The sequence below is a fragment of the Vigna unguiculata genome, chromosome 8 (genome assembly GCF_037176805.1).
Source record: "Vigna unguiculata cultivar grain cowpea cultivar isolate G323 ecotype 2 chromosome 8, ASM3717680v1, whole genome shotgun sequence".
Classification (NCBI taxonomy): domain Eukaryota; kingdom Viridiplantae; phylum Streptophyta; class Magnoliopsida; order Fabales; family Fabaceae; genus Vigna; species Vigna unguiculata.
This window is the reverse complement of record NC_140799.1, coordinates 26,518,209-26,541,348: the sequence shown is the minus strand read 5'-3', so window position 1 is coordinate 26,541,348 and position 23,140 is coordinate 26,518,209. Positions and strand designations below refer to the sequence as shown.

The 23,140-nt window shown below is 31.6% G+C and overlaps 3 protein-coding genes across 3 annotated transcripts; all 3 read right to left on the bottom strand.

Moving 5' to 3' along the window:
* Nucleotides 1-668: 668 nt before the first annotated feature.
* LOC146884288 (uncharacterized) lies at nt 669-1,154 on the bottom strand. The gene has a single exon (XM_085665540.1). It carries the CDS (start codon nt 1,083-1,085, stop codon nt 846-848), a length of 240 nt encoding a protein of 79 aa, XP_085521666.1. The 5' UTR covers nt 1,086-1,154; the 3' UTR covers nt 669-845.
* A 2,864-nt stretch (nt 1,155-4,018) lies between these two features.
* LOC114195006 (uncharacterized) lies at nt 4,019-7,607 on the bottom strand. Its single transcript, XM_085665934.1, has 6 exons — nt 7,443-7,607; nt 6,108-7,328; nt 5,799-6,017; nt 4,867-5,727; nt 4,489-4,779; nt 4,019-4,143 (listed from the first exon to the last, which is right to left on the bottom strand). Exons 2-6 carry the CDS (start codon nt 7,156-7,158, stop codon nt 4,019-4,021), a joined length of 2,547 nt encoding a protein of 848 aa, XP_085522060.1. The 5' UTR covers nt 7,159-7,328; nt 7,443-7,607.
* A 10,829-nt stretch (nt 7,608-18,436) lies between these two features.
* Nucleotides 18,437-18,938, bottom strand: LOC146884287 (uncharacterized). The gene has a single exon (XM_085665512.1). The coding sequence runs from the start codon at nt 18,864-18,866 to the stop codon at nt 18,633-18,635; it is 234 nt and encodes a 77-aa protein (XP_085521638.1). The 5' UTR covers nt 18,867-18,938; the 3' UTR covers nt 18,437-18,632.
* Nucleotides 18,939-23,140: the final 4,202 nt, after the last annotated feature.

Here is a 23,140-nt window from a genome sequence, read left to right as displayed (position 1 = left end):
ATATAGAATTAGGAAGCAAAGTTATAAATTCACATAACTGTTTATATAAAACACGATCTAATACAAATAATAAATAATACAATTGATTTTAATATTAATAGACACTCTTTAATGGACACAACCTTCTATATTGCTTCTCATAAAATAATTATGGAGTATAAAAAAATGAGGTTAGTTAACGATTACATCAAATAAAATAAATAAAAGTCGTGATAAAAAGGCACTCAAAATCTATTATCACACGAACATTACAAAAATTAGCAAATTTTAAAACGTATTATGAACTTTAATCTTATATCTCAAACTCACGTCAAGAAGAATCTAACACCACTTGATACCCCTTGAAAGGTTTCAGGAATATATCGTCTTGTGGAATAGCATTCCGAACAAAGCAAAATTTACATCCACATCATCGAATTGAAAAATTGAAACAAGTTTGATGCAGAATTTAAATCCGCAGATTCCTCCTTTTCCCCTTTGATTTACAGTTAACAAGATTCACTGAAGGAACTTCATCATTTTCAATTACCCCACCCTATATAAACATTTTTCTTTAACCAGATAATGATTTTTCATTCACATTCTTCAATAATCCTCGCCACTCTGATAAAACAGAGGATTCTCACAACATTAGTAAAGTAGCATTTCGCAGTACAACAATGATCCCATAGACAACAAGCTCATCTCATTTCATAATTGGATCATATACAAATAATTATACATAACAATACCAAAAGGGAAACAAAATTAAACGCAAGATTTAGTAGTATCACGAATTGAAAGAACCTTCTTAGTACTCAAAACTAGGAAACCAGAAAACCAGAAAACCCCAACATCATCAGAAATTATGAATCCGCAGGTTGGGTGTGGTTGCAATCTGAAATTCTGGAAATTTTTTTATGGTGGTGATTGGAGACCCACGAGAAACACCCACTTGCAGTTTTACCTTCAGAAGCTCCTTTGATTGTAGAAATCTTCATTTGGGTGCTTTTCTCTTCGTCTTCTCGTGCACTTTTTTTCCTCTTTTCCATGAACAATTTTCTCGCCATGTATGCTTCAGGGAGACCAAACCCAGGAGTTGCCATGCCCAATGAAAAAAAATTGATATTTGAAGTATTGAAGGTTTGTTTGAAATGGGAAGAAACAGGGGTTTGGTTTATATAGAGGTGCATTGGCTTGGTGAAGAAGCAAAAAATGGTGAAAAAGTGATCCACTCTAAAGTCAACAATTTCGAAGTCTAGGTGGGGCCCAGATAATTGGACCACACTTTAGAAAATTTTGATAGTTAAAAAATTGTTGATTTAGTCTCAAACTAGTGCTATACCCGTGCGTACGCACGGGTGGTGTTTTCTGGTTTTTTTTCTTTTAATGTTGTATTTTTGATAGAATAAAATATTAATTCTTAAGTAGATGGGTATTTTTTTTCCAATAAATATTGTTACAGAATATTATAGTTGACAAAAGTAATATATATGAACTATATACGTCAAAGTGAATTTAAGTTTCGTATTTATGTTTTAAAATATGTAATTTAAATTTGGTTATATAGGGATTTAGATATTTTGATTCCTATATATATTTGGATTCCAAGATAACAGACAACATTAAATGATAAATAGTATGTAAAATTGTAACTTTTTAAAAGTGTTATTTTAGATCAGTAATATTTAGAGATAGAAAATAATAATTCTGTTATAAATCGAATAAGTAGTAATTTTTAAGTAATAAAAATAAATAATAGTAATTACTAAAGTATAGTGAAAGTAAATATTAGTAATGCGTATATTTCAACTTATCATATATTTTGCATTTTGCCTATTTTTTAAAAATATATTAAGGAACCTAATATAATTATGGATAATAAATTTCATCTTCATATAATAATTTTGCATTAATAAGTATTAAAAATAAATAAAAGTTTTTTGTTTTCGTTTTAAATAATATAATGGTATTTTAAGGAGGTGATTAATATATCAAATGTTTCCGGAAACGTATATTTTATTCATTTTTTTGAAGGAAGAACATTAGACTTTACGTTTGCTTTCATTCTGAGTTCAGTGACAGTTCTTGGCTTCTCTGGTTCGCTGTGTGGGTGTGGGAGAAGATGTCTTTTTCGGGTAAATACAGCTTCAAAAATCTGTTCCAAAACTCCATATGCTTGCTGTATCCAGGTGATGTAAGTAGTATATTACGTTGCAGGGGTTTGGGGATTTTGAAGATGGTTTTATGCTGGAATGGGGAAACAAACTTACTCTTGGGACCAATTATTTTACTGACCCAATGGCTAATGTTATGAACTTAGAGTTTGAGGAAGATCTGATAAGAAAGGGAATTTTTCGAATACCACCTTATTTCGAAGAATTTTATGATCTGAGAGACTTGCATTATGTCTGTACTGTATTTTGTGGTGATCGATATTTTCGTCTGAGGATTTTCGACCTACAATGGACTGAAATAGAATACCGAGGTATAGCTGATAGTTACATTGCAGAAGAAGATTTGGTGTGGTCTAGGTTCTTGTCTTCTTTCAGGATTCTCTTAACTCCCAAAGAGGTAAATCTGTAGCATTTATCATTCTTGTTTTGTGTAAAAATAAGTATTTCATATTTTAGTCTAATATTGTATCATTTTCGGAATGCAGTCTACAATTAGCTTGGATCCTTATTTCCACCTATTCTGGGAAAAGAAAACAGTTTTTGACCAGGAGATGGAGTTTGTTGATCCGAATTCTAAAACTTTCAAGTTTAAGTTTCATGTGACCCCAAATGCAACAACGATTTTTCGTGGTCCGATTCGGAAAATGTTCAAATACTATAATCTGAAGGATGAAGTCTACTTGCATATGAGTTATGTATCACTCAATGTTTTCTTAATTAAGTTATTTTCAGTGGAAGGAATTGAGATTGCCTATACTACAAATGCAACATCTTGTTCTGGTACTGCAAAAAACCTTGAAGATGTTCCAGAAGATGATAGTGACAATTGCTTAATAAAATGTTTGACTACTTATGATGTTGGTGCATCGTCGCTGGTATGACTTAGTTTTATTTATTACAGTAAATTTATTTCATCTTCTATAAAACTTTGTAGTTACTTACAATCTTTTTAATTCCTATTTCAGTATCTCAATGCTTCATTCGTTGCCAATGCATTTTCGACATCTAAGAAGGAATGCCTATTATCAAATGCTAATGGAATGTACTGGCAGTGTTCAATTAGATGGGCTCAGAGGGCGCGCACTGAATGCTATCTGGGGTGTGGATGGAGGAGATTTGTCACGGAAAATAAGTTATGCGCTGGTGATAGGATAAAGTTAGAAGTTAGGAAAAACGAAGACAATTTAATCGTAGTTCAGAAAATGTAGTGTGTTGTTGGAATATTTAACTGGAATGTTTAATTTATGTATGCTGTGGTAATATTTTGGTGCTGTTTACGCACAAGGACATATTTTTTTGGTTGGCACTTGTATTTTGGTATGTATGCCAACGTTTTATTTAAATGGATGAAGTATGGGTTTCTATATTAAACAATTTTGTTAATTCAGCTAACGACTAATGGAATCAGTTTACATAATGGTAAACCTTCATTTTCGGTCAGGTCTTGTTGAAACAATAAATGTTCCATATTGAAAAGTAAATTAGTTTCCAATAAATAGGATGAATTGGAGTGATTAAGTGGATTTAGAAAACAAAATGGAACAATACTTATAACCGATATTTTAATAGTTGATAAAATGTGAAAAAACAAATACTGGGTTTCTGCAAGGTAAATACGTTCCACGCTCATTAATTGGTGTATATGGTTATGTTTAATTTCAATTTATTACTGTGTTGGTGAAAGAAATCATTAAATGGAGGTGGCGGTGGTGTAAAAAGAAAAAGAGTTCAGTACATAAATGCATTCTTTATTGAATATGACTACGTGTCTACCATGGTTGGTCTCGCAATAAATGAGGACATAGTTTTTAGTTCGAATTACTATGTCATCCATTTCTGAGGCAATTAGCTCATGCAACAATTCATACAATGCTGCAGTTGTTCCTTTTATCAGGTATCATCCTTTTTTTTGTATCTGAAACTGTAAACTTCAAAGTCATTAGATAATGGACATGGAGTTTCACATTAGTTCTCATATCTGCTCTGTCTATACAAAATACATAACCCACTGAGTTATCAAAATGAAGTTAATATGGTATGAATTTCTATACATTTTGAAAGACTTCCTTATATACAACATTTGTCGTTGAAGACAATGGTTTTTTGTCAGAATCATGGATTAAAATTTTTAATCCCGATTTACTCTGAACCCTAGAAACTGCGACATATAATTGACCATGGCTAAATACTGGTTTTGGCAAATATAATCCAACCGAACACAAAGATTGTCCCTGTGATTTGTTAATTGTCATTGCATAAGATAACATTATTGGAAATTGCCTTCTGATTAGTTTAAATGGCCAAGGTGATTGAGATGGAGACATAGACATACGTGGAATGTAAACTTCGTTACCCTTTCTGTTTCCACTAAGAATCTTTGCTGCTATTACATGTTTTTGCAACCTTGTAATAATTAATCTGGTTCCGTTGCACAACCCCTCTGATTGATCCAAGTTTCTTAGCAACATTATAGGAGCTCCGATTTTGAGGGTTATTTGATGACTTGGTAAGCCTGATGTAGTTAATGAATTGAGGAATTCTGGAGTAAGAACATCATATTCATCGTTTATTGGATTATCTGTCTTATCAATTGTATCTGCACTTAGGTATTCTTGTTCTTGTCCTGCAAAATAGTCATTGTATTAGTTACTGCATATATAATTCATATTCAATATGTAACATATGTGACTAACAATATCCTAATAATTACCTGGAATTAAAGATAATATGTATTTGTTGATTTCTTCTACTGTTTCTATTCTACTGGCCAGTATAGCTCTGCTCTGCAGGAAATTATCATTTCTATAATTCTCCAATAGATCAAGATATGTGCTTAACACAATAGCTTTAATTAGATCGTTAAAATTAGAGATCAAAAATTCTGGAGGTATTTCGATATCCACAACACCATCATTGGGTTCGCACAAGATACCATCACCTAGTTTTACAATCCAATCGGAGAATTGCTGAATTTCGCATGTTGAAGTGCTTTGTAAACCTGGTTGTAGAAGTCTCATGTTCTTTGTCAATGTCAAAACTTGACAATGCTGCCATAGGTATGAAGCATTGATTGTTGCATGTACAATGTTTGATCTAGTTCCTCTAGGAATGACAGGTAATATCTGTCTGAAATCACCTCCAAAAACTACTACCTTTCCTCCAAATACTAAATTTGGTTTCATTTTGTCTTTCATTATGTCATTTAAGGTCCTGTCTAGAGTTTCGAAACAAAATTTGTGTGCCATTGGTGCTTCATCCCAAATAATGAGGTCAGCTAATTTTAGTAGCTCAGCAGCTTCAGAACCCTGCTCTATGTTACAAATTGAGTTTTCCATGGTTGGAATTGGAATTCTGAACTTTGAATGTGATGTCCTTCCTCCTGGCAACAACAAAGATGCTATACCACTTGATGCAACAGTTAATACAATTTTTCTCTTAGATCTCAATGTTGAAGAAATAGTTCTCCACATGAAAGTCTTTCCTGTACCCCCATAGCCATAAAGAAAGAACATTCCTCTCACATTTTTAATAACAGCTTCAGTAACTTTTTGAAATATGTCCTTTTGTTCCCCTACAATTGTAATTCAGATATTAATTATTCAAAACAAAAAATGTACTCATGAATTTTTAGTTAGGTTATACCTGTCATCCGATCATAATTTTGCTGAAATAGATTTGCTTCGGTGACAGGATTGTAGTCAAGTTCTGAGTACACCAATATGTTCCCACATTGAGCTATAATAAAACCATCTGGATATGGCATTGTTGGGAATTGTTTTAGGCTTCTTCTATTAGTTTGTAGTATCTCTTCAATATGGAATAACGTCAAGTTTCGCAATATATGAAGTGATAATTGCAGTTCTGCATAAAAATTCAGTTACTTAAGTATTCATTTTTGTTATTTCAGTAACTTATTTCTGTTATAAGTTTATAAATTTAAGTCAAACATACCTGGATTCCTAGCTTTTATTCTTTCCCTATATAATATGTCATCAGATAGCCATTTCCAAGTTTTTTCCCATAGATCTAGTGGTTTGTTGACACTATTGGACAATAGCATTGTCACGAAAAGTTTCCTTAGATAATTTCCACTGCCCCAATCTTTGGCTTCTGTGATTGCTTCTACATATTCCTTATCATCTGCCAAAAATCCCAAGGTTTCACATGCTTCTCTAAAGGTTGAATATAATATATTATCCACCGTTCTGATATCTTCATAACATAAAGGACCTTTGACAACAGTGAGCATCCTCCTTAGATAGTATAATTCACCTGTTGATGGTGGAACCCAAATAAGTCTTCCAATTGTGTTTCCTATTTTCTTGGGTTTCCAACATCTGTCTTTCTTGACATAGACAAATTTTGACACAATCTCTGGGTATGTCAAAGTTCTTGCCAATTCATACTTTTTATTACATTCCATCCAACTTGTAAACATTGATTCTGCTACAGTTGCTTTTCCTATGACTTCATCAATAAACTCGTCGTCTTTAAAGTACACTGATTGTTCTCCGGGAAGATGGAAAAATAAACGTTCAACAGCTGGATTCCTGCCATGAATAGGAAATGAAAATATTCTCCAACATGCCTCAGATGGTGATATGTATCTACAATCAAGATATTGTTTAATTTCATCTCCTGACTGGTGATGAAGATGAGTTGCATTGGTATTATTAACTATAGCCGCTGTAATTCTGTCATAACCCTTGTTGATGTATTTGAATAAGTACTTAATTGAAGTACTTTTGTTGCACCATTCAACATTGATATGACCTTCATATTTAAGTAACAATTTAGGATTATATGGAACCACAGATCGATTGTCTAAAGAAACATGATTCTTGACCACGCAGACTTCATTGTCTCTTCTTCGATATTGTGGAAATCCATCTTCTGAAATAGTTGTACTACTCTGAAATTTTTTAGGATAAAACCGTGAGCATTTACCATTCTTCATGCAAGGAAGGGATTTATTTACTACTCCACAAGGACCATGAATCATATGATCCTTCACACATTCATATAGTTTAGGATTTCCAATTGGGCATGGAATTTCAGCTGATATTACTTTATCAATATCATCAGCGCTTGGATATTTGTCATTTTGGTGCAAAAAGAGAAGCAGATGAGCATGAGGTAGACCACGCTTTTAGAATTCAATAGTATACATGTCTGCATTGTAAATTCATTCAATTAGTATATGAACGAACAAAAAAAAAATTAGGTTATCAAATAATAGGAAAAAGGGATTGGAGACCCACGAGAAACACCCACTTGCAGTTTTACCTTCAGAAGCTCCTTTGATTGTAGAAATCTTCATTTGGGTGCTTTTCTCTTCGTCTTCTCGTGCACATTTTTTCCTCTTTTCCATGAACAATTTTCTCGCCATGTATGCTTCAGGGAGACCAAACCCAGGAGTTGCCATGCCCAATGAAAAAAAAAAATGATATTTGAAGTATTGAAGGTTTGTTTGAAATGAGAAGAAAGAGTGGTTTGGTTTATATAGAGGTGCATTGGCTTGGTGAAGAAGCAAAAAATGGTGAAAAAGTGGTCCACTCTAAAGTCAACAATTTCGAAGTCTAGGTGGGGCCCAGATAATTGGACCCACACTTTAAAAATTTTGATAATGTTAAAAAATTGTTGATTTACTCTCAAATTTACCAAATGTTGATCATTATGCCAACTATTTATTTTATACCTTATAGGATTCTTGACCTGATTCAACATTAGTCAATTTAATTGTCAACTGCAAAGATAAAAAAAAAATGGTGTTTTGATTCTCAAAATGATTAATTAATCGACCAAACTTATTACCTTAATAAGACAAGTTCTATTAATCAGCACATTAAAAAAATTAATCAAAACCCCATCATAACTTAATTTCTAAGATTTAACTTTTCAGTTTTAAAATTCAATTAAGAAAGTTAGTTTAAACAAATAAAGAATATACCGAGTAATTTAACTTGAACTAAATTTTTAAAATTTAAGACCAAGTTATTTGTTAATAGTTGACATAATGCGTGAATAAATAAGTTTATTTGTTTTATTATATTAAAACTATATTGGTTAAAATTTATAATAACAACAATAGTCGTCTATTCTTGAAATAATTATTATTAATCGTTGCTAATTTCTTTTAGCAAATTAGCAAAATCGAATTAAGACGATAAAACATTTTATGTGTAATACTCACCCATTCATTCTCTTTCGCAAAATTTAACATACACTTTTCTCGAAAGTAGAGTATAATTTTGGTTTTCAAAATTGATACAGTTATTTCATAATTATTTTTATTGATTTTATTCAATAATTTAATTTATATTATAATTAAATAATTCAATTCAGTATTTTATTGTTATTTAGAATTGTTAAATGGTCGTAACAAAAGATGAGCTTTTCAAAAAAATTAATGTTTCTGTTACACACTTTAAGGAGGAATGCTGCTACACCATTTTTAAGCTCTTGTTTTTATACAGGTGTTACGTCATTGCTGACGTAAATGATAGCCCACGAAATATTTTTGTGGTTCCACGAAATTAAATCAAATTCGCTGATGGAACTAATGAAGTTTCATGGTTGCTGTAAAATTGGAAACAAAAATAAAAATTGTTATGAAATAAAGGTAATAATAAAAGAGAATAAAAGAAAGAATAAATAATGAGAAAATAGAGAGTAACTTGTCTGTGTATTATTATTGATAGAAATAGTTCTATTTATAAATACAACATGTAATCTATAAAGGAAACAAATCAACTAGTTAATACATAAAGAGTAATGAATCATATGAGTACCAATCATATGAGTAAACGTATCAAATCAATGGACAATCATTAATTCATAACACTCACCATTGAGTGTCCATTGATAAGAGATTGATAAGAGGATGTGTCTCATTAAAACCTTACTAGGAAAAACCCTTCAGGATAAAAAACATAGTGAAGGAAAAAGAGTACAACATTATATATTCTTTAATACAATATTGTTCATCACATATTTTATTTCTCCCCATCATGTAAACTTACAACATTAAGGTGACGGAGTCCGAACTTGTGAATCATTTGCTCAAAAGTTCTTCTTGTAGCTGAAGAACTATATCTTGCTTAACAAATTTACAACAAATGTAATATCATATCGAGTATAATTAGAAAGATACATCCATGTTTCTATGACACTAAGATATGGTGCTTCTAGACCAATAAGATCTTCATCATTTTCTTGAGGTCTAAGAAGAGCATTTATCAACATCTAACGATCTCACAACTATTAGAATGCATAATAGATGTGACTTGTCCATTTAGAACATTTTACGCACCTTGATTATATAAGTCTCTTAATGTATAAAAACACCTTTGTTTAAATACTCAAATTTGTAATCTCAAACAAAAATTTTTCTTTTTGAAGATACTTCATCTCAAATTCTTTTTTAAGCAATCAATTGCCTTTGTGAGCCCATTAGTAGTTCCAACGATATTTATGTCATTTACATAAATAATAATTATGGCAAATTCATTTTTGGATCTTTTCATATAAATACAAGAACACATAGGATCATTTCTATATCCTTCTTTTAATAAGTACTCAAAAAGACGGTTTATGTCACACACGTCTTGATTGCTTTAAGCAATAAAAGGGCTATTCAATTTTACTGAATAACCCTTTTTAGAATTTGCCTTGTTGGACAAATAAAATCCTTTAGGTATTTTCATATAAATATGATTCTCAAGAGAACCGTGCAAATAGGTTGTAACATCATCCATTAGATGTAAATGCAAACCTTGTTGTATAACTAGGATAATAAAATATTGCAATGTTATTGCATCCAATACTAGAGAGTATGTCTTTTCACAATCAATATGAAGTTTTGTGAAAAACCTTGAGCAACCAATTGTGCTTTGTATCTAACAATTTCATCATTCTTAATTTGATTTTTGTGCAAAAATTCATATGTACCCAACGAGTTTGACACCTTCAAGTGTGCGAACTAGAGTTCCAAAAAAACTTTTGTTTACCAAGCAAATCTAGTTATGCCTCTTTGCATATTTTCATTTTGACCAATCATTTTTTTGTCGACAGTCTTCAATGATCATTTATTATTGATCCTCATTGCCATTCATAACATTCATTGCTATATTATATGTAAAAGTTTCGTCAATGTTGACTTCATTTTGGTTCCATAATATATGATTCGTGACATAACTTATTGAGATCTCATCATTTTCAACAATTTCAGGTACCTGAGATTCTTCTAGAACTGAATCATTAATTATGTCAAATGAATCTTTTGGGATTTCAACCTTTTCAATTAGGTCATCTTGCATTTTAGCTCACTGTCTCATTCAAGATTTTTTATAGTAGAGATAATTCATTCCAACCAATATTCTTTTTCAATTGTTTTCTTTCTCCCCCTAATGTTGGAAAAACTTATTCATCAAAGTGACAGTTGAAAAGTCGAATTGTAAATAAGTCGAACTATTGGTAGTTCAAGATATTTTAATATTGAGGGAGAATCATATTCAACATATATTCTCAATCATCTCTGAGGACCCATCATAGTCCTTTTTGGTGGGGAAATTGAAACATATACACCACACTAAAAAATTCTTACATGAGAATATTATGTCACAGACCAAAAACCAACTGCATAATATAATATTTATGATAACTTGTTGGCTTGATGCAAATCAATAATGAAACATGCAAAATTGCATATTTCCAAGTAGTCATTTGAAGATTAGCTCTCATAAGTAATGGTATTGCAACCAATTTTAGATGTTTTAATAATGATTTCGCAAGTCTATTTTGAGTATGAACATGTGCTACTGGATGCTCAACTTTAATTCTAATTGATATACAATACTCATGAAAAGCATGAGATGTAATTTCACCAGTATTATCATAACAGATTTTCTTAATCGAATAATATGTGAAGTGAGCTCTTAATTGTTAATAACTTTGCAAATACTTGATTACAAGTTGATAATAAACAAATATGTGACCATCTAGTTGTTGCATCAATTAAAACCATGAAATATATAAATGTTCCACATGGTAGGTGTATTGGACCAGAAATATCACCATGTATTCATTTTGAAAATGAGATTGACTCAATTCTAATTTTTCTAGTAATGGTCTTATTCTCAACTTCTGTGAATGTATAGTGCATAAGAACTCATTGGTTTGAAGAAGTTTTTTGACTCTTAAGTGGGTGTCCACATGAGTTTTTCAACCTTTTTTTTTGCATCATAATAGATCAAGGATGACACAACTGATCATACCAAACAAGGAATTTATTCTGATTCGTAAACTTCTGGTTTACCATGACATGCATTTTAATTGTACTAATATATATGTAGTACAAATCATCCAACTGATCATGTCAAACAAGGCATTCATTTTGATTCGTAAACTTCTAGTTTACCATGACATGCATTTCAATTGTACTAATAAACGTGTAGTACAAACTATAAGAGACTGTTGATAATTTCTCCAATACACATTTTTTTCAACTCAATCGTAGAGATATAAAGATATTTCATATCTTTTTCATTATTTGTTTCAATATGATATCCATTTAGACAAATATCCTTGAAACTTAATAAATTTCTATTCAACTTCTTGGTAGAAGTATAATAGCTCTTCTAGAGCCTTCAAATATATTTGTAGTACTATAAATAATACTAACATTGATGTCTCGCATTATCAAACAAGAGAAAATTTATTATTCTTGAGAATTGTCTAAGTTATTGCATTATAAATAAGACACATATCCTTTGGTACTAGTGCAAACATTTTCTCTTCATATAAACGTAAATATCAATATGAGATTTTTTTTAACACTCTCATAACCAATGAGGTGATCAATATGTGTTTCTATGTTCTTCTCATTATTTGAAGATATTTTGGTGTACAATAAACACAACTCAAATGGCCTTTACCACCGTATTGTGTCACTTCTGGTGACAAAATGTGTTTTTAAAATTTCCTTTATAACCATGTCCATAATCAATATCACAATCATGATCATGAAAATATAAATGAAATGTTGTTGCGTTCACTTCTGGGAATGAAGCAGAACCAATTGTACAGGTTTCATGATTTTCTATCAAAAGCTCATTGCTTTGTTCAGCCATACAAAGGCATGAAATAAATTCATAATATTTATTGTTGCATTCACTTCTGGTAATGGATCAGATTAGGCGAATATCATGATTTTTCATCAAAAGTTTTATTGCTTTGTCAAACCATACATATGCATGAAATAAATTCATAATATTTGTGAAATCTCTTTTCACAATATTTTTGTCACATGAGCAAATTAGTTGCTTAGATGCTTTATTTCTTTTTTTAATGGTATCCCAATATCCATTGCATCTAAATGTATTTCAACATTTAAAATCCAAGATTTGTAAGATTTGTCATGTTTAAAATTAGTAATAATAATAGTAATAATCACCATAAAAAATAATAATAATAATCATCGTCATAATAAATAAAAATAATAAGACGGAGATGAGAATTGATAAATTCAAACAATTCTTATCACAAGAAGAAGAATATAAGGTAAAATTGTAAATAGAGAAAGGATTAGGAAAAATCTGGATTGAGACACCTAGAGCACTATCGTTAGAGAGAACAACTTCCACTAGTCCTTAATTGGTTGGAGCATCATGCTAATAATGTGTTATGAAATCAAGCTAATAATAAAAGAGAGAAGAAAAGAGAATAGAAGAAAGAATAAACAATGAGAGAATAGAGAACAACTTTTCTGCGTATTATTATTGATAGGAAGAGTCCTATTTATAGATACAATTTATTTAAGTCAATTGTACAATTTTAGTTCCTGAAATTTAAAATAAATTATCTTTTAATTTTTAAGAAAATGTCTTTAATCCTTAGATACTGGTTTAAAAGATTTAATAATTTTTAAAATATATTTCAATCCTTAAACATAAATGTGAAGGATTAAAAGTTATTTGTATCTATTTTATAGATTATAAAGTAATTTTCACCGAAATTATTTTTAATTCTAATAATGATGTAGCATTTAATTCGAACTTGAGACCTCTAAATAAGTTTAAAATAATTTAACCTAATGTATTTACATATTTACTTATATATGAGTTTTTTTTTTCAAACTAGACTTATATGATTTAGTGATTTTTACGAGGTTGATTTATATTTTATAAAGTCTTTAAGTTGATTTTAAAAGTGAGTTAAATATGTTTTTGATCTCTTAACTTTCAATGAATTTTAGAATTAGTCTATTTTGAAACTTTGGACCAATTTAGTCATTTATCTTTCAAAATACGTGAATTTAGTTCCTTCAAAATTGATTTATATTATATAAAGTCTCTTGAGCTGATTTCAAAAGTTAATGGCCTTGATTTTAAGGGTATATTGTCCTTTAGTCTTAAATTAGGGGGAGATACCTACAAAAAACACTCTAATGTCAAAGTTAAAGTCAGTTTGAGATATGAGAGTCAGATGTCAAAGTAAAAATGTAAGCATGATGTACTTCGCAAAACATGCCTTTTATACTAGATTTTATGGACCTTACCTGGTTGAACTTTTATTTAGTTGACTTAATTACATGTTAATCACAATAAGTTGCTTAATCTTGAGTTAACTTTGTCCAACGCAATTAGGTTGATTTGAGTAGTTGGCTAGTCCAATTACATGTCGTCCCATAGGACTGACATGTACCCGACCAGACCATGTATAGGTTGGTTTTTCATATATGCAATCTTAATAATCCCCAGATTGTGTACTATGGGTGTACCTTGTTTGGATAATCCCATCAATCCTTCAAGTCGTACACTTGGAGAAATATTTTGTCACATATACAACACAATGATTTAAATGATTTTCTTTACGAGTCAAGTTCACCTTTTTAATTTGAAAATATAGATGTACCTGATTGGTATTATTTTAGTATGGAACCAGACGATCTCAAGAACCCTCTGTGTCGATCCCTCTTCTGCTCCTCTCTGGACTCTTCCTGGATTTGCTCGCTGCGTGAACTTTGAGGGTGGAGGTACCTACAGGCACTCCGACACTCAAGTCAAATAGTGATTTGATATGAGGCGTATGTAGTAAAGTGAGAAAAGCCTACCTCTTTGTAGTCACTAGACCCTAATTTATATTGTTCAGTTGGCATACTTGTTATTATTATTTGCGGGTCGTTCACATTCGAGGATCAACTCTTTCCTTTCTGACTAAGATTGCACGCGTAAGTTCTTTCTTTATTGACTGAGATTGGTCATCTGTACATTGTCAAGGATCGACTCTTTCCTTATTAACTAAGATTGCTCATCTGTACCTTGTCAAGGATCAACTCTTTCCTTATTGACTAAGATTTCTCGTCTATACCTTGTCGAGGATAAACACTTTTCTTATTGACTGAGATTGCTCGTTTTTACGTTGTCAAGGATCATCTCCTTCCTTATTGACTAAGATTGCTCGGCTATACCTTTTCAAGGATCAACTCTTCCCTTATTGATTGAGATTGCTCGCCTGTGCCTTGTCAAGGATTAGTTATTTCCATATTAACTGAGATTGCTCGTCTGTACTTTGTCAAGAATCAATCCTTTCCTTATTGAATAAGATTATGCGCTGCTTGTCTGTACAACATCATCCTTACCCAACTGGCCACTATTGGGTTGGGATATACCCGGCCAGGCGGCGGGCCGAGATATACCCAACCTCTGCACCCTGCTGGCCCCTTTTCTTTGTCTGTTGTGCTTGTGCGCGTCTCCTGCCCTCTCCCTACAGTCGGGATGTGGTCGGCCTTTCCACATACAGACGGGCTGGGATATGGTCAGCCTATACAATAGATTATGGTTTCATAATGTAAAAAAAAGCTGTCATCTAAATATAAACTATTATATATCATAACTTTGTAGACTTATATTTATTATCCAAATGTTTAATCAATATTGATTTATGATTAATTAATAATAGAAACAATTTTACAGTGTCAATTTATATTCATAAAATTAAATTTTATCATTTTAAAATATTTTATTAACTTTTTAACTGTAACTTCGTTTTTTTACAAGAAATATAGTACTTTATTTTAATCTAGATTAATATTAAAAGCATAAAAAGTTGAAATTACAGCTGTTTATGATATGTCCCACTAATACAAAATTTTCAAAATAAAAAAAAATCAAAAACTAATTTAACTAAAGAAAAAAGTAAGAAAAAAGTAGAAAAGCATAATATTTAACGCGTGTAAAAAATGATTTTATTTATTATCAATAGGATTACTTATTAATTTTTTAAACACTTATTAAAGTCATTTATTTATAAACAAAAAAATTAAAGTCATCTATTATTATAGGATAATAAAAATACTCATCTTTCTTTTTGTAAGGCCCACTCAAATTCTGCCTAAAGTTTAAGGGTCTATTTTAGTCTGTTAGGCTTAAGGCTGACCCATAGGATGTCCAAAACACCTAAACCAGCCCTAACCCCCCTCATTCTGCACTTTTCAGAAAAACAGTCCCTTGCTCACTTCTTTGTTCCCTCAACAGAGCTCTGCTAGGGTTTGGATCTCAAACATCTTCAAGCTAAGCTCAACTCCACTCCCATCTCACGTAAGTTGTTTCTCAACCGTACCCTTCTCTTTTCTAGCTTTGTTGTCATGATTCTAACTAGGGTTCACCTTGGTAACCCATTTTGAATCTGTTTCATTATTTTTCCAGCTCGCGAATCTGCTTCGGGAGTTGTCGTGCTCATTTGCTTAGGTGTCGGGGGTGTTCTGCTAGCATTTTCCAAGTAAAGGAAGTTAGGGTTTTGTTTGTTCTTCGATTTTCTTCTTGCTTTGGTCTTGTTTCATGATATTGTGGCTTATTTGATGTTGTGATTGCTTGAGAAATGCTAAAACATCGTTTGGTTGTGAATACCTGACTATTGCACGCGTGGACAATGAAGGAACCTGGTGTTTTTTGCCCATGCAAGCAAGGCTCCCCAAAGCGAGAGTGTTAGAAGTGCTCCTTGGGGTTCTCGCGAACTGTCTCTCAAGTGACGAGCTCCAGTTTTTAGCGAGAGTCCTCGCCTAAGCGAGAGAACGCGAGATCCACTGTTTCCACTTTTCGAGTACTCACCTAGGCGAAAGGAGCTCACCTGAGCGAGGTCTTCTAGCCTGAGCGAGAATTGGGCGAGAATGTGCTCAAGTGTTGTTTTCTCCTCTGTTCTTGGGTGATGGTCACATGTTTGGTTGGATCACTATGTTAAAACATGAATTGAGTGATTTTGCATGTATTAAATGGTTTTTGGGCTGGAATTGATGAGTTTGGTATGATCTTTGTATAGAACCTGATTGAATGGTTGGTTATAAATATTGGCATGATATTGGTATGCAAGATAACTTTATGTTTGGTTGGTGAGACATGATTTTAGTATGGTTTAGGACGTAATTCCATGAATCTCTTAGTGAGACTTCATGGTGGTGCCTCATGGTCATGACGTAATTCCATGACCCTTTTTAGTGGGAGCTCATGGTGGTGCCTCATGGTTAGGACGTAATTCCATGAAGGTTTCGTGGTGGTGTCTCATTATATAATTCAGTAAGGATTCAAGTAAGGATTGCATCCTGAAACTCTAAATAGTCAATGAGTCTCACGTAGAGCGTACTAACTCAAGTGGTGAGAGTAGTAGGAGGCCCTAGTCTTTGGCAGGATAATGACCTTAGATGTTTGAAGGCTAACCTTGTTGGTCATCACATGCTTGGTTAATTTATGTATCTTTGATTTTAAAATTGTATCCAATTGTATGAAAAAACATTTTCCACTCTAGCTTACCCTTGTTGTTTGCTTGTGTGTTTGTTTGTGGTTTTCTCCTTTTGCAATGATCATCAATTTATTGGTGTGAGCAGATGTGGGAACTTCTCGTGGTCATCAGGGTGATGAAAACTCCGCTGTGTAGCTGATCTTGGGTTGGATCCCCATGTTCCAAGTTCTCTTTTAGGGTTGTGGCCCATGTATTGCCTTGCTCCTTGAGCATATATTTTGGATACTATTAAACTTCTTTTCCGTGTTGTTAATAGCATCGTGGTATACCTTGGTTCATTTCCTAGATATTCTTAATAACGATAAGGAGTGACACATATACTCCATGACTTGACTCTTTGTATTACCTCCATAGTGTTTCATTTAATTAAATTTATTTATTAAATGGGACGTTATACTTTTTATTTTTATTTTTTTTACATAATTACTTAACAAATAAGAGAGTTGAATAAATCCATATAAAAAATTTGAGTCAAATTAACATAAAATATTTAATACTTTATTAATCCTTTTATTTCTAGGACTGAAATTTCCACGATTTATTTTAACATATTCATTTGCATGGAAATAACTAAAATAAATTTCTTTGAAGTGTAAGATTCATTGCATCAAATCAACATAACTTTAATAATTTTCTTTAATTGTCATAAAACATCATTTCTGTACTGTACGTCCCATCGGTCAATCGGCCAAATCTAATTCTTAGGTCCATCGGCCAAAGTTGAAAAACTAGTACATGTAAGGCTAACGGTCGAACGGTCGAACGACCTCCTGAATAAATTGCAGAACCACCGGCGAATCGGCTCTGTCAACCAGCCACGTAGCATCGTTAAAGGACCATCGGTCGAACGGATCACGAATAAACTATAGGACCATCGGTCAAACGGTTAAACAAATAAGTCATAAGCCAACCATGTTCATGCCCATCGGTCCATCGATAACACCTGGTCGAGCGACACGGACCCGTGATGGCACATCGGTCGATCGGACAAGTACGTGTAGCACCTAACCATAACACGACAAACACTGAACCAACCATCGGTTGATCAATCTCTTTAGACTTGTGTAATCCTTCGCATGCGTCTGTCAGTCGGTCAGACGTACATGAATGGTTCACTTATTAAAACAGTATAACAAACCCAATCAAGCGGCCATCGGTCGCACGGTCAAACGATCAGTCAATCGAGTTAATTAACGTTAAACGAGTCACTAATCTTGATTAAAGGATCATTGGGCCATGATTAAGGAACCCTAATCACAGGCCCACACAGAAAACTATAAATAGGGCCCAAAGGTAGGTTGGTGAGGATCTTAATTTCGCATTTATTACAGCAGATATATTGATACACCGATCGGTCCTTAACTGACTTAAGCATCAGAGTCCTTTAGACAGGTACCCCGATCGTCGCCCCAGCCGATCGAGCTAAGGAGTGAATTTTACTAGAAGTTATTATTGCAGTGGGAAGTAGAGCAAGCTTGAAGAGACTCTTTAGTAGGTTCTCGGTCCCTACACCCGAAACAATTTCCATTTACAATACCCAAACATTTCATTCCACTGTAGAAATAACAGTAGGATACATAACACATATCCGAAATTCATGAAAGAATTGAAAGAACCAAAGTAATCTTAATTAGAACATAAAGCATACACGTTAGAAGCAATGCAAAAACGCCCAAAAATGAATCAATTGGCATATTCAGCGTGGTTGCAATCTGAAATCCGAGAACTTTTACTTTCGTTTGAGACCCATGGGAAACATCCAGTTGATGTTTTCTTCTCGCAACCCCTTTCCACTGTAGAAATCTTCACCATCTTCGTCTTTTTCCCTTCTTCTTCTTCTCTCTTTTTCAGTTTTTCCTTGTATAGCTTCCTCGTTACGTATGCTTCAGCAAAACCATACCCTCCAAGCGTTGCCATTGCCACTTAATCAGAATTCTTGGAATTAGTAAAATTAAGGTTTTTGTAAGGAGAGAACATAGATGGGGTTGCTTTATATAGATTTTATTGTCTTGCGGAACAAGAAAAAAATAGTTCTCAAAAGTATGAAAGAACAAGGAATTTTCCGCTGTTTCAAAGTTTTGGTGCGGCTTCTATAGCCGTCATTTGCCGCGTATCCCTCTTTACTTTTCCTTCAAGGAAAGTGCTTGAGTTCTGTTTGGGTCAACTATTATTAGTAATAGAAAGTTCTATATTGATTTAGAACTTAAAATTATCTATCTTATCAAGTTGGACTACTCGCAGGTTTTTTATTAAACATGTTTTTGATTATTTAGTTTTATTAAAAATTGAAATTAGATAATATTTTAGATTTTAGTTCAATTTATTCACAGTTTTAAAAATATATAAATTTAAGTTTTTTAATTAAATTTTGTTAAATCTATTCATTTCATACAAATTTTATGATAATTTTTTAATTAATTTTAAAATTAAAATATAAAATTATTTAAATAATTCAAATAACTTAAATATTATTATCAAACATATTTAAAATATGAAATAAAATTAACAAAATTTGATTAAAATAATTAAATTTATAATTTTAAAATTGAAAGACTAAACTAAATAAAAATTAAAGAAAAATGTCTAATTTTAAATTTTACATGTTGATTCTATTGTTAAAAAAAATTAAAATAAATAGTTTAATTTATAAATAAATTTAAAAATTATCTACATGTATTAAGCTGGAACTCTATGCTTCTATTATCATTTTACAACCTTAAAAATATGAAATTTTATCCTTTTTAAGTGCGTCAGTGCTGACGTAAACGGTGGCCCGCGAAGCAAGTGGCGGTGTATTCTGCGAAGGTATAGTACGTTCCCTTATATAGAGACAAATATATTTTTGAATCATTTTTAAAAAGTTAAAGTAAATAAAATATTTTTATAAGTTAAAATTAGGTTATATAGAAACTAATTAATTTTTCTTTTTTCTATTTGATCGCAGTAATTATTTCTACTGTGAAATAAAGGTAATTAAGCACACACTTTAAATCAGATAACAAGCTTCTCTAGTTTATTTTTGGAGAAGCTTTTAACTTTTTCAGACTTATTATAACTTTCACATAAAATAAGGAGAGAAACTGATTTTTCTTTTTCTCTTTTATTTTCCTTTTCCGTAAATAGTCATTCAAAAATTCAAGAAAGATCCTTACTCGTTTCCAACTTTAATAATACACAGAACACTTGAGAAAGTACAATACAATTTCATTTAAAACATAGGAAACGAGCATATACAAATTTAAAGGTAACACTCACCCATCTGGCGAGGCTTTTAACACTAAAAACTTTGAACAAAATAAAAGGTACAACATTTTGACTGAATCACTATAATACAATCTGATTATGTAACAATGCCATAACTCAACAAAACATGATTTTCATGGATTTGTCGAAACCTTAACCAACTCTGTAGATGTTTTTAGTCGTTTTGGAAACCAAGAGAAACATCCACTTATTCTATGGGTCTTGGCATGGGTCATACCCTTGTTGCTTCTTCCCTTTTCTGTTTTCTTCATTTTCTCTTTGTGGTGCTTCTGCAATACATATGCTTCAGCAAGTTCAGCACCACCTACCATCTTCTGCGTGTGTCTGCTACACAATATTGTGTACTAATTAATCCATGCATAGGGTGGATTTGATTTATAGGCAAAATTTGGCATGTGTGTTTTGCATTGCCTTGGCATGCAAGCAAAGAGCCACATAAATAATAAGTTAAATTGTATATTGAATTTCACTATTTGTCCGCACTGTCATGGCTTAGCTTTTGTTTGGTAGCTACACTTGGTGACCAAGGAATTAATAAATTATTGCCCTCCCCCATTGATCTTTGTCTCTTTTTTCTTTGTTCTGTTTCGCGTTTTCCAAGTTCATAGGATTTGACAGAGTTTTCCAAGTTCATAGGATTTTGACATGCATACAAGCACAACTAGCCTTTTATAGTTCGAGTCATTCGGTACTTTAGTTAATTTTTAAGTATTTTAAAAGACAGAGTATTCAAAATATTTTAGACTAAAATACTTTTTAAATATTTTATATTAATTATATATTAAACTTTAATTAATTTTTATTATTTGTAATTTAATTTTAAAGTTGAGATCTAATCCAATTTATTTAGGTCTAACTCAACGAAGTTCAACTTTAGTTTGGTTTTATCCATAGTCCGATATCATATATTACTTAATTCTAATTTGACTAATTTTTTTGACTTAAACTAAAATTGACTTTATATCGATATAATTCGATTTGACCTCATCCTTGTTAAACTTTGTTCAACCTGACTTGTGTTTAGTTGACCTGATTAAGTATAACTTGAGTTAGTTTGAACTGACAAAGTCTAATTTGAGTTTGACCTTAGCCTAGCCCAATCCAACCTAACCTTTCTTGATTATGTCTTGCCTATTTCGTCTAACTATGACCTGACATGGATTGAGCTAAATCTGACCTAACTTGAGTGGACCTTGACATGGTCTGAACTTAACCTAAATGACTTGGATTTGACTCTATGGTCCGACCTAACTTAGCGCAATACGTATCCAACCTTGAATTGGCTCAACAAGAGTTGGGTCGGTCTCAACTTAGAATTGGCTCAACTTAAACCTCAATTCGGTTCGACGTGAACCTAGTATATCCTGACCTAGATCAAGTTTTTCTCGACCTAATCTAAACCTAATTTAAATCGATTGGACTTAAACCCATCTCGACTATTTTAACATGGACCTAACTTAAACTAAGGTTAACCTGACCATATACATACTAATATGAAATTGGATTATAATTAAGTTAAAAATAAATTCATGTGTATAAATTTATTTTTAAGTAATTATTTCTTTTCTTTTCCATTTTTAAAACGATCTTTTTATTTCAAAAATATTCATGTATTAACCTGATCTATGAAGTTTTTGTGAACATTTTTTATCTTATAGATTTTTTTATATGGATATTTTTAGTTCTTTGTGCTTTTTTTTGCCCTAACCATGTGGATCAAGGCTGAATTGATAGGTTTAATTCAAATAAATTCTTTTCGGCTTCTTAAAAAAGTAGTATTCACAATGGTCACTCGGGTGAGGTGGAAAGATTATATAATTAGGTTTAGGTTCATTTTTTAAGTGTTGTGTGTTGACCCAATGACCATTTTTGTAGTAGTATTTGATTGCGCGTATTTGAAAATTTTCACCTGTGCATAGAGGTCAATTCTCTGCGTGCTTAATCAGCTAACTTAATGCTGTTTGGATTCTTGTTTACACAATATCGGTTTAAGATAAAGTAAATAAAACTACTCATTTCAGGCATTTAGTAGAAGAAGGTCTCAATTTTTTTTATTACTAATATTTTTCTATTAATTAATTAATTATAAAATTAAATTTAAGAAAAAAAAGTCTCAAAAAAATATTTTTGTACTAATATACCTCTATTAAATTAATTTAAAATTATGTTTGAGATGAAAAAGTCTAAAAAAATATTTTATTACTAATATAGTTGTATTGTATTAATTATAAGTTTATGTTTGAGAATACAATTTAGTTAAATTATTATTTATTTATAATAATTTTTATTGGTATTAATAAAGATAATTAAGGAGTTAAAACCTATAGCAAATATTAATTTTGTTTACAAAGAAGAGAATGATTAGTTATTTTTATTCTCTTTTAATTCTATTTTCTTCTTTTATCTTTTTATCTTTTTGTGACTTTTCTTGCATCTCTTTACTTTCTTCTTTTCTAAGAGTAAATTTTTTACGGTCTTGACATATTACCTTCCTTCAACCTCATATAGCCCGTGTGTACCAATTATTCATCCTCATTAGTATGTTTTTTCTTTCTATTTGTGTTGTTATAGTTTTAATTCTGTTTTGGATTTGTACTAAAATTAGAATTGTGTTTCTTTTGTCCAATTTTGTTTTTTAGTACTTTTTGATTTACGAGTTTCAAGAGTTGTTTTGCATATATTTTTAGGAGAAACTGAAATTTTTCTACAAAATAATTAATTAGATTAAGGGTTAGTCTTTTGGTGGATAATAAATTAATTGAAGCATAATTCAAGGATGAGTTTTTTGTAGAAAGATAATTCAAGTTTAGGAAAAAAAGGACTTACTATCGAGTTGAGAGGAACCTAAGTTTTGTGAAAAATGTATTAGACGCAAAATGAAACAATTTCATGAAAACAATGAGAATGAAATTGTAAAATTTGTTCAA

Coding starts and splice junctions, on each gene's coding strand:
- LOC146884287 (XM_085665512.1), bottom strand. CDS start 18,866: ATGGCAACGCTTGGAGGGTATGGTTTTGCTGAAGCATACGTAACGAGG.
- LOC146884288 (XM_085665540.1), bottom strand. CDS start 1,085: ATGGCAACTCCTGGGTTTGGTCTCCCTGAAGCATACATGGCGAGAAAA.
- LOC114195006 (XM_085665934.1), bottom strand. CDS start 7,158: ATGATTCATGGTCCTTGTGGAGTAGTAAATAAATCCCTTCCTTGCATG. Junction 4,780..4,866: donor CATATTATCTTTAATTCCAG/GTAATTATTAGG, acceptor ACTATTTTGCAG/GACAAGAACAAGAATACCTA. Junction 4,144..4,488: donor TAACGAAGTTTACATTCCAC/GTATGTCTATGT, acceptor TATTTTGTATAG/ACAGAGCAGATATGAGAACT.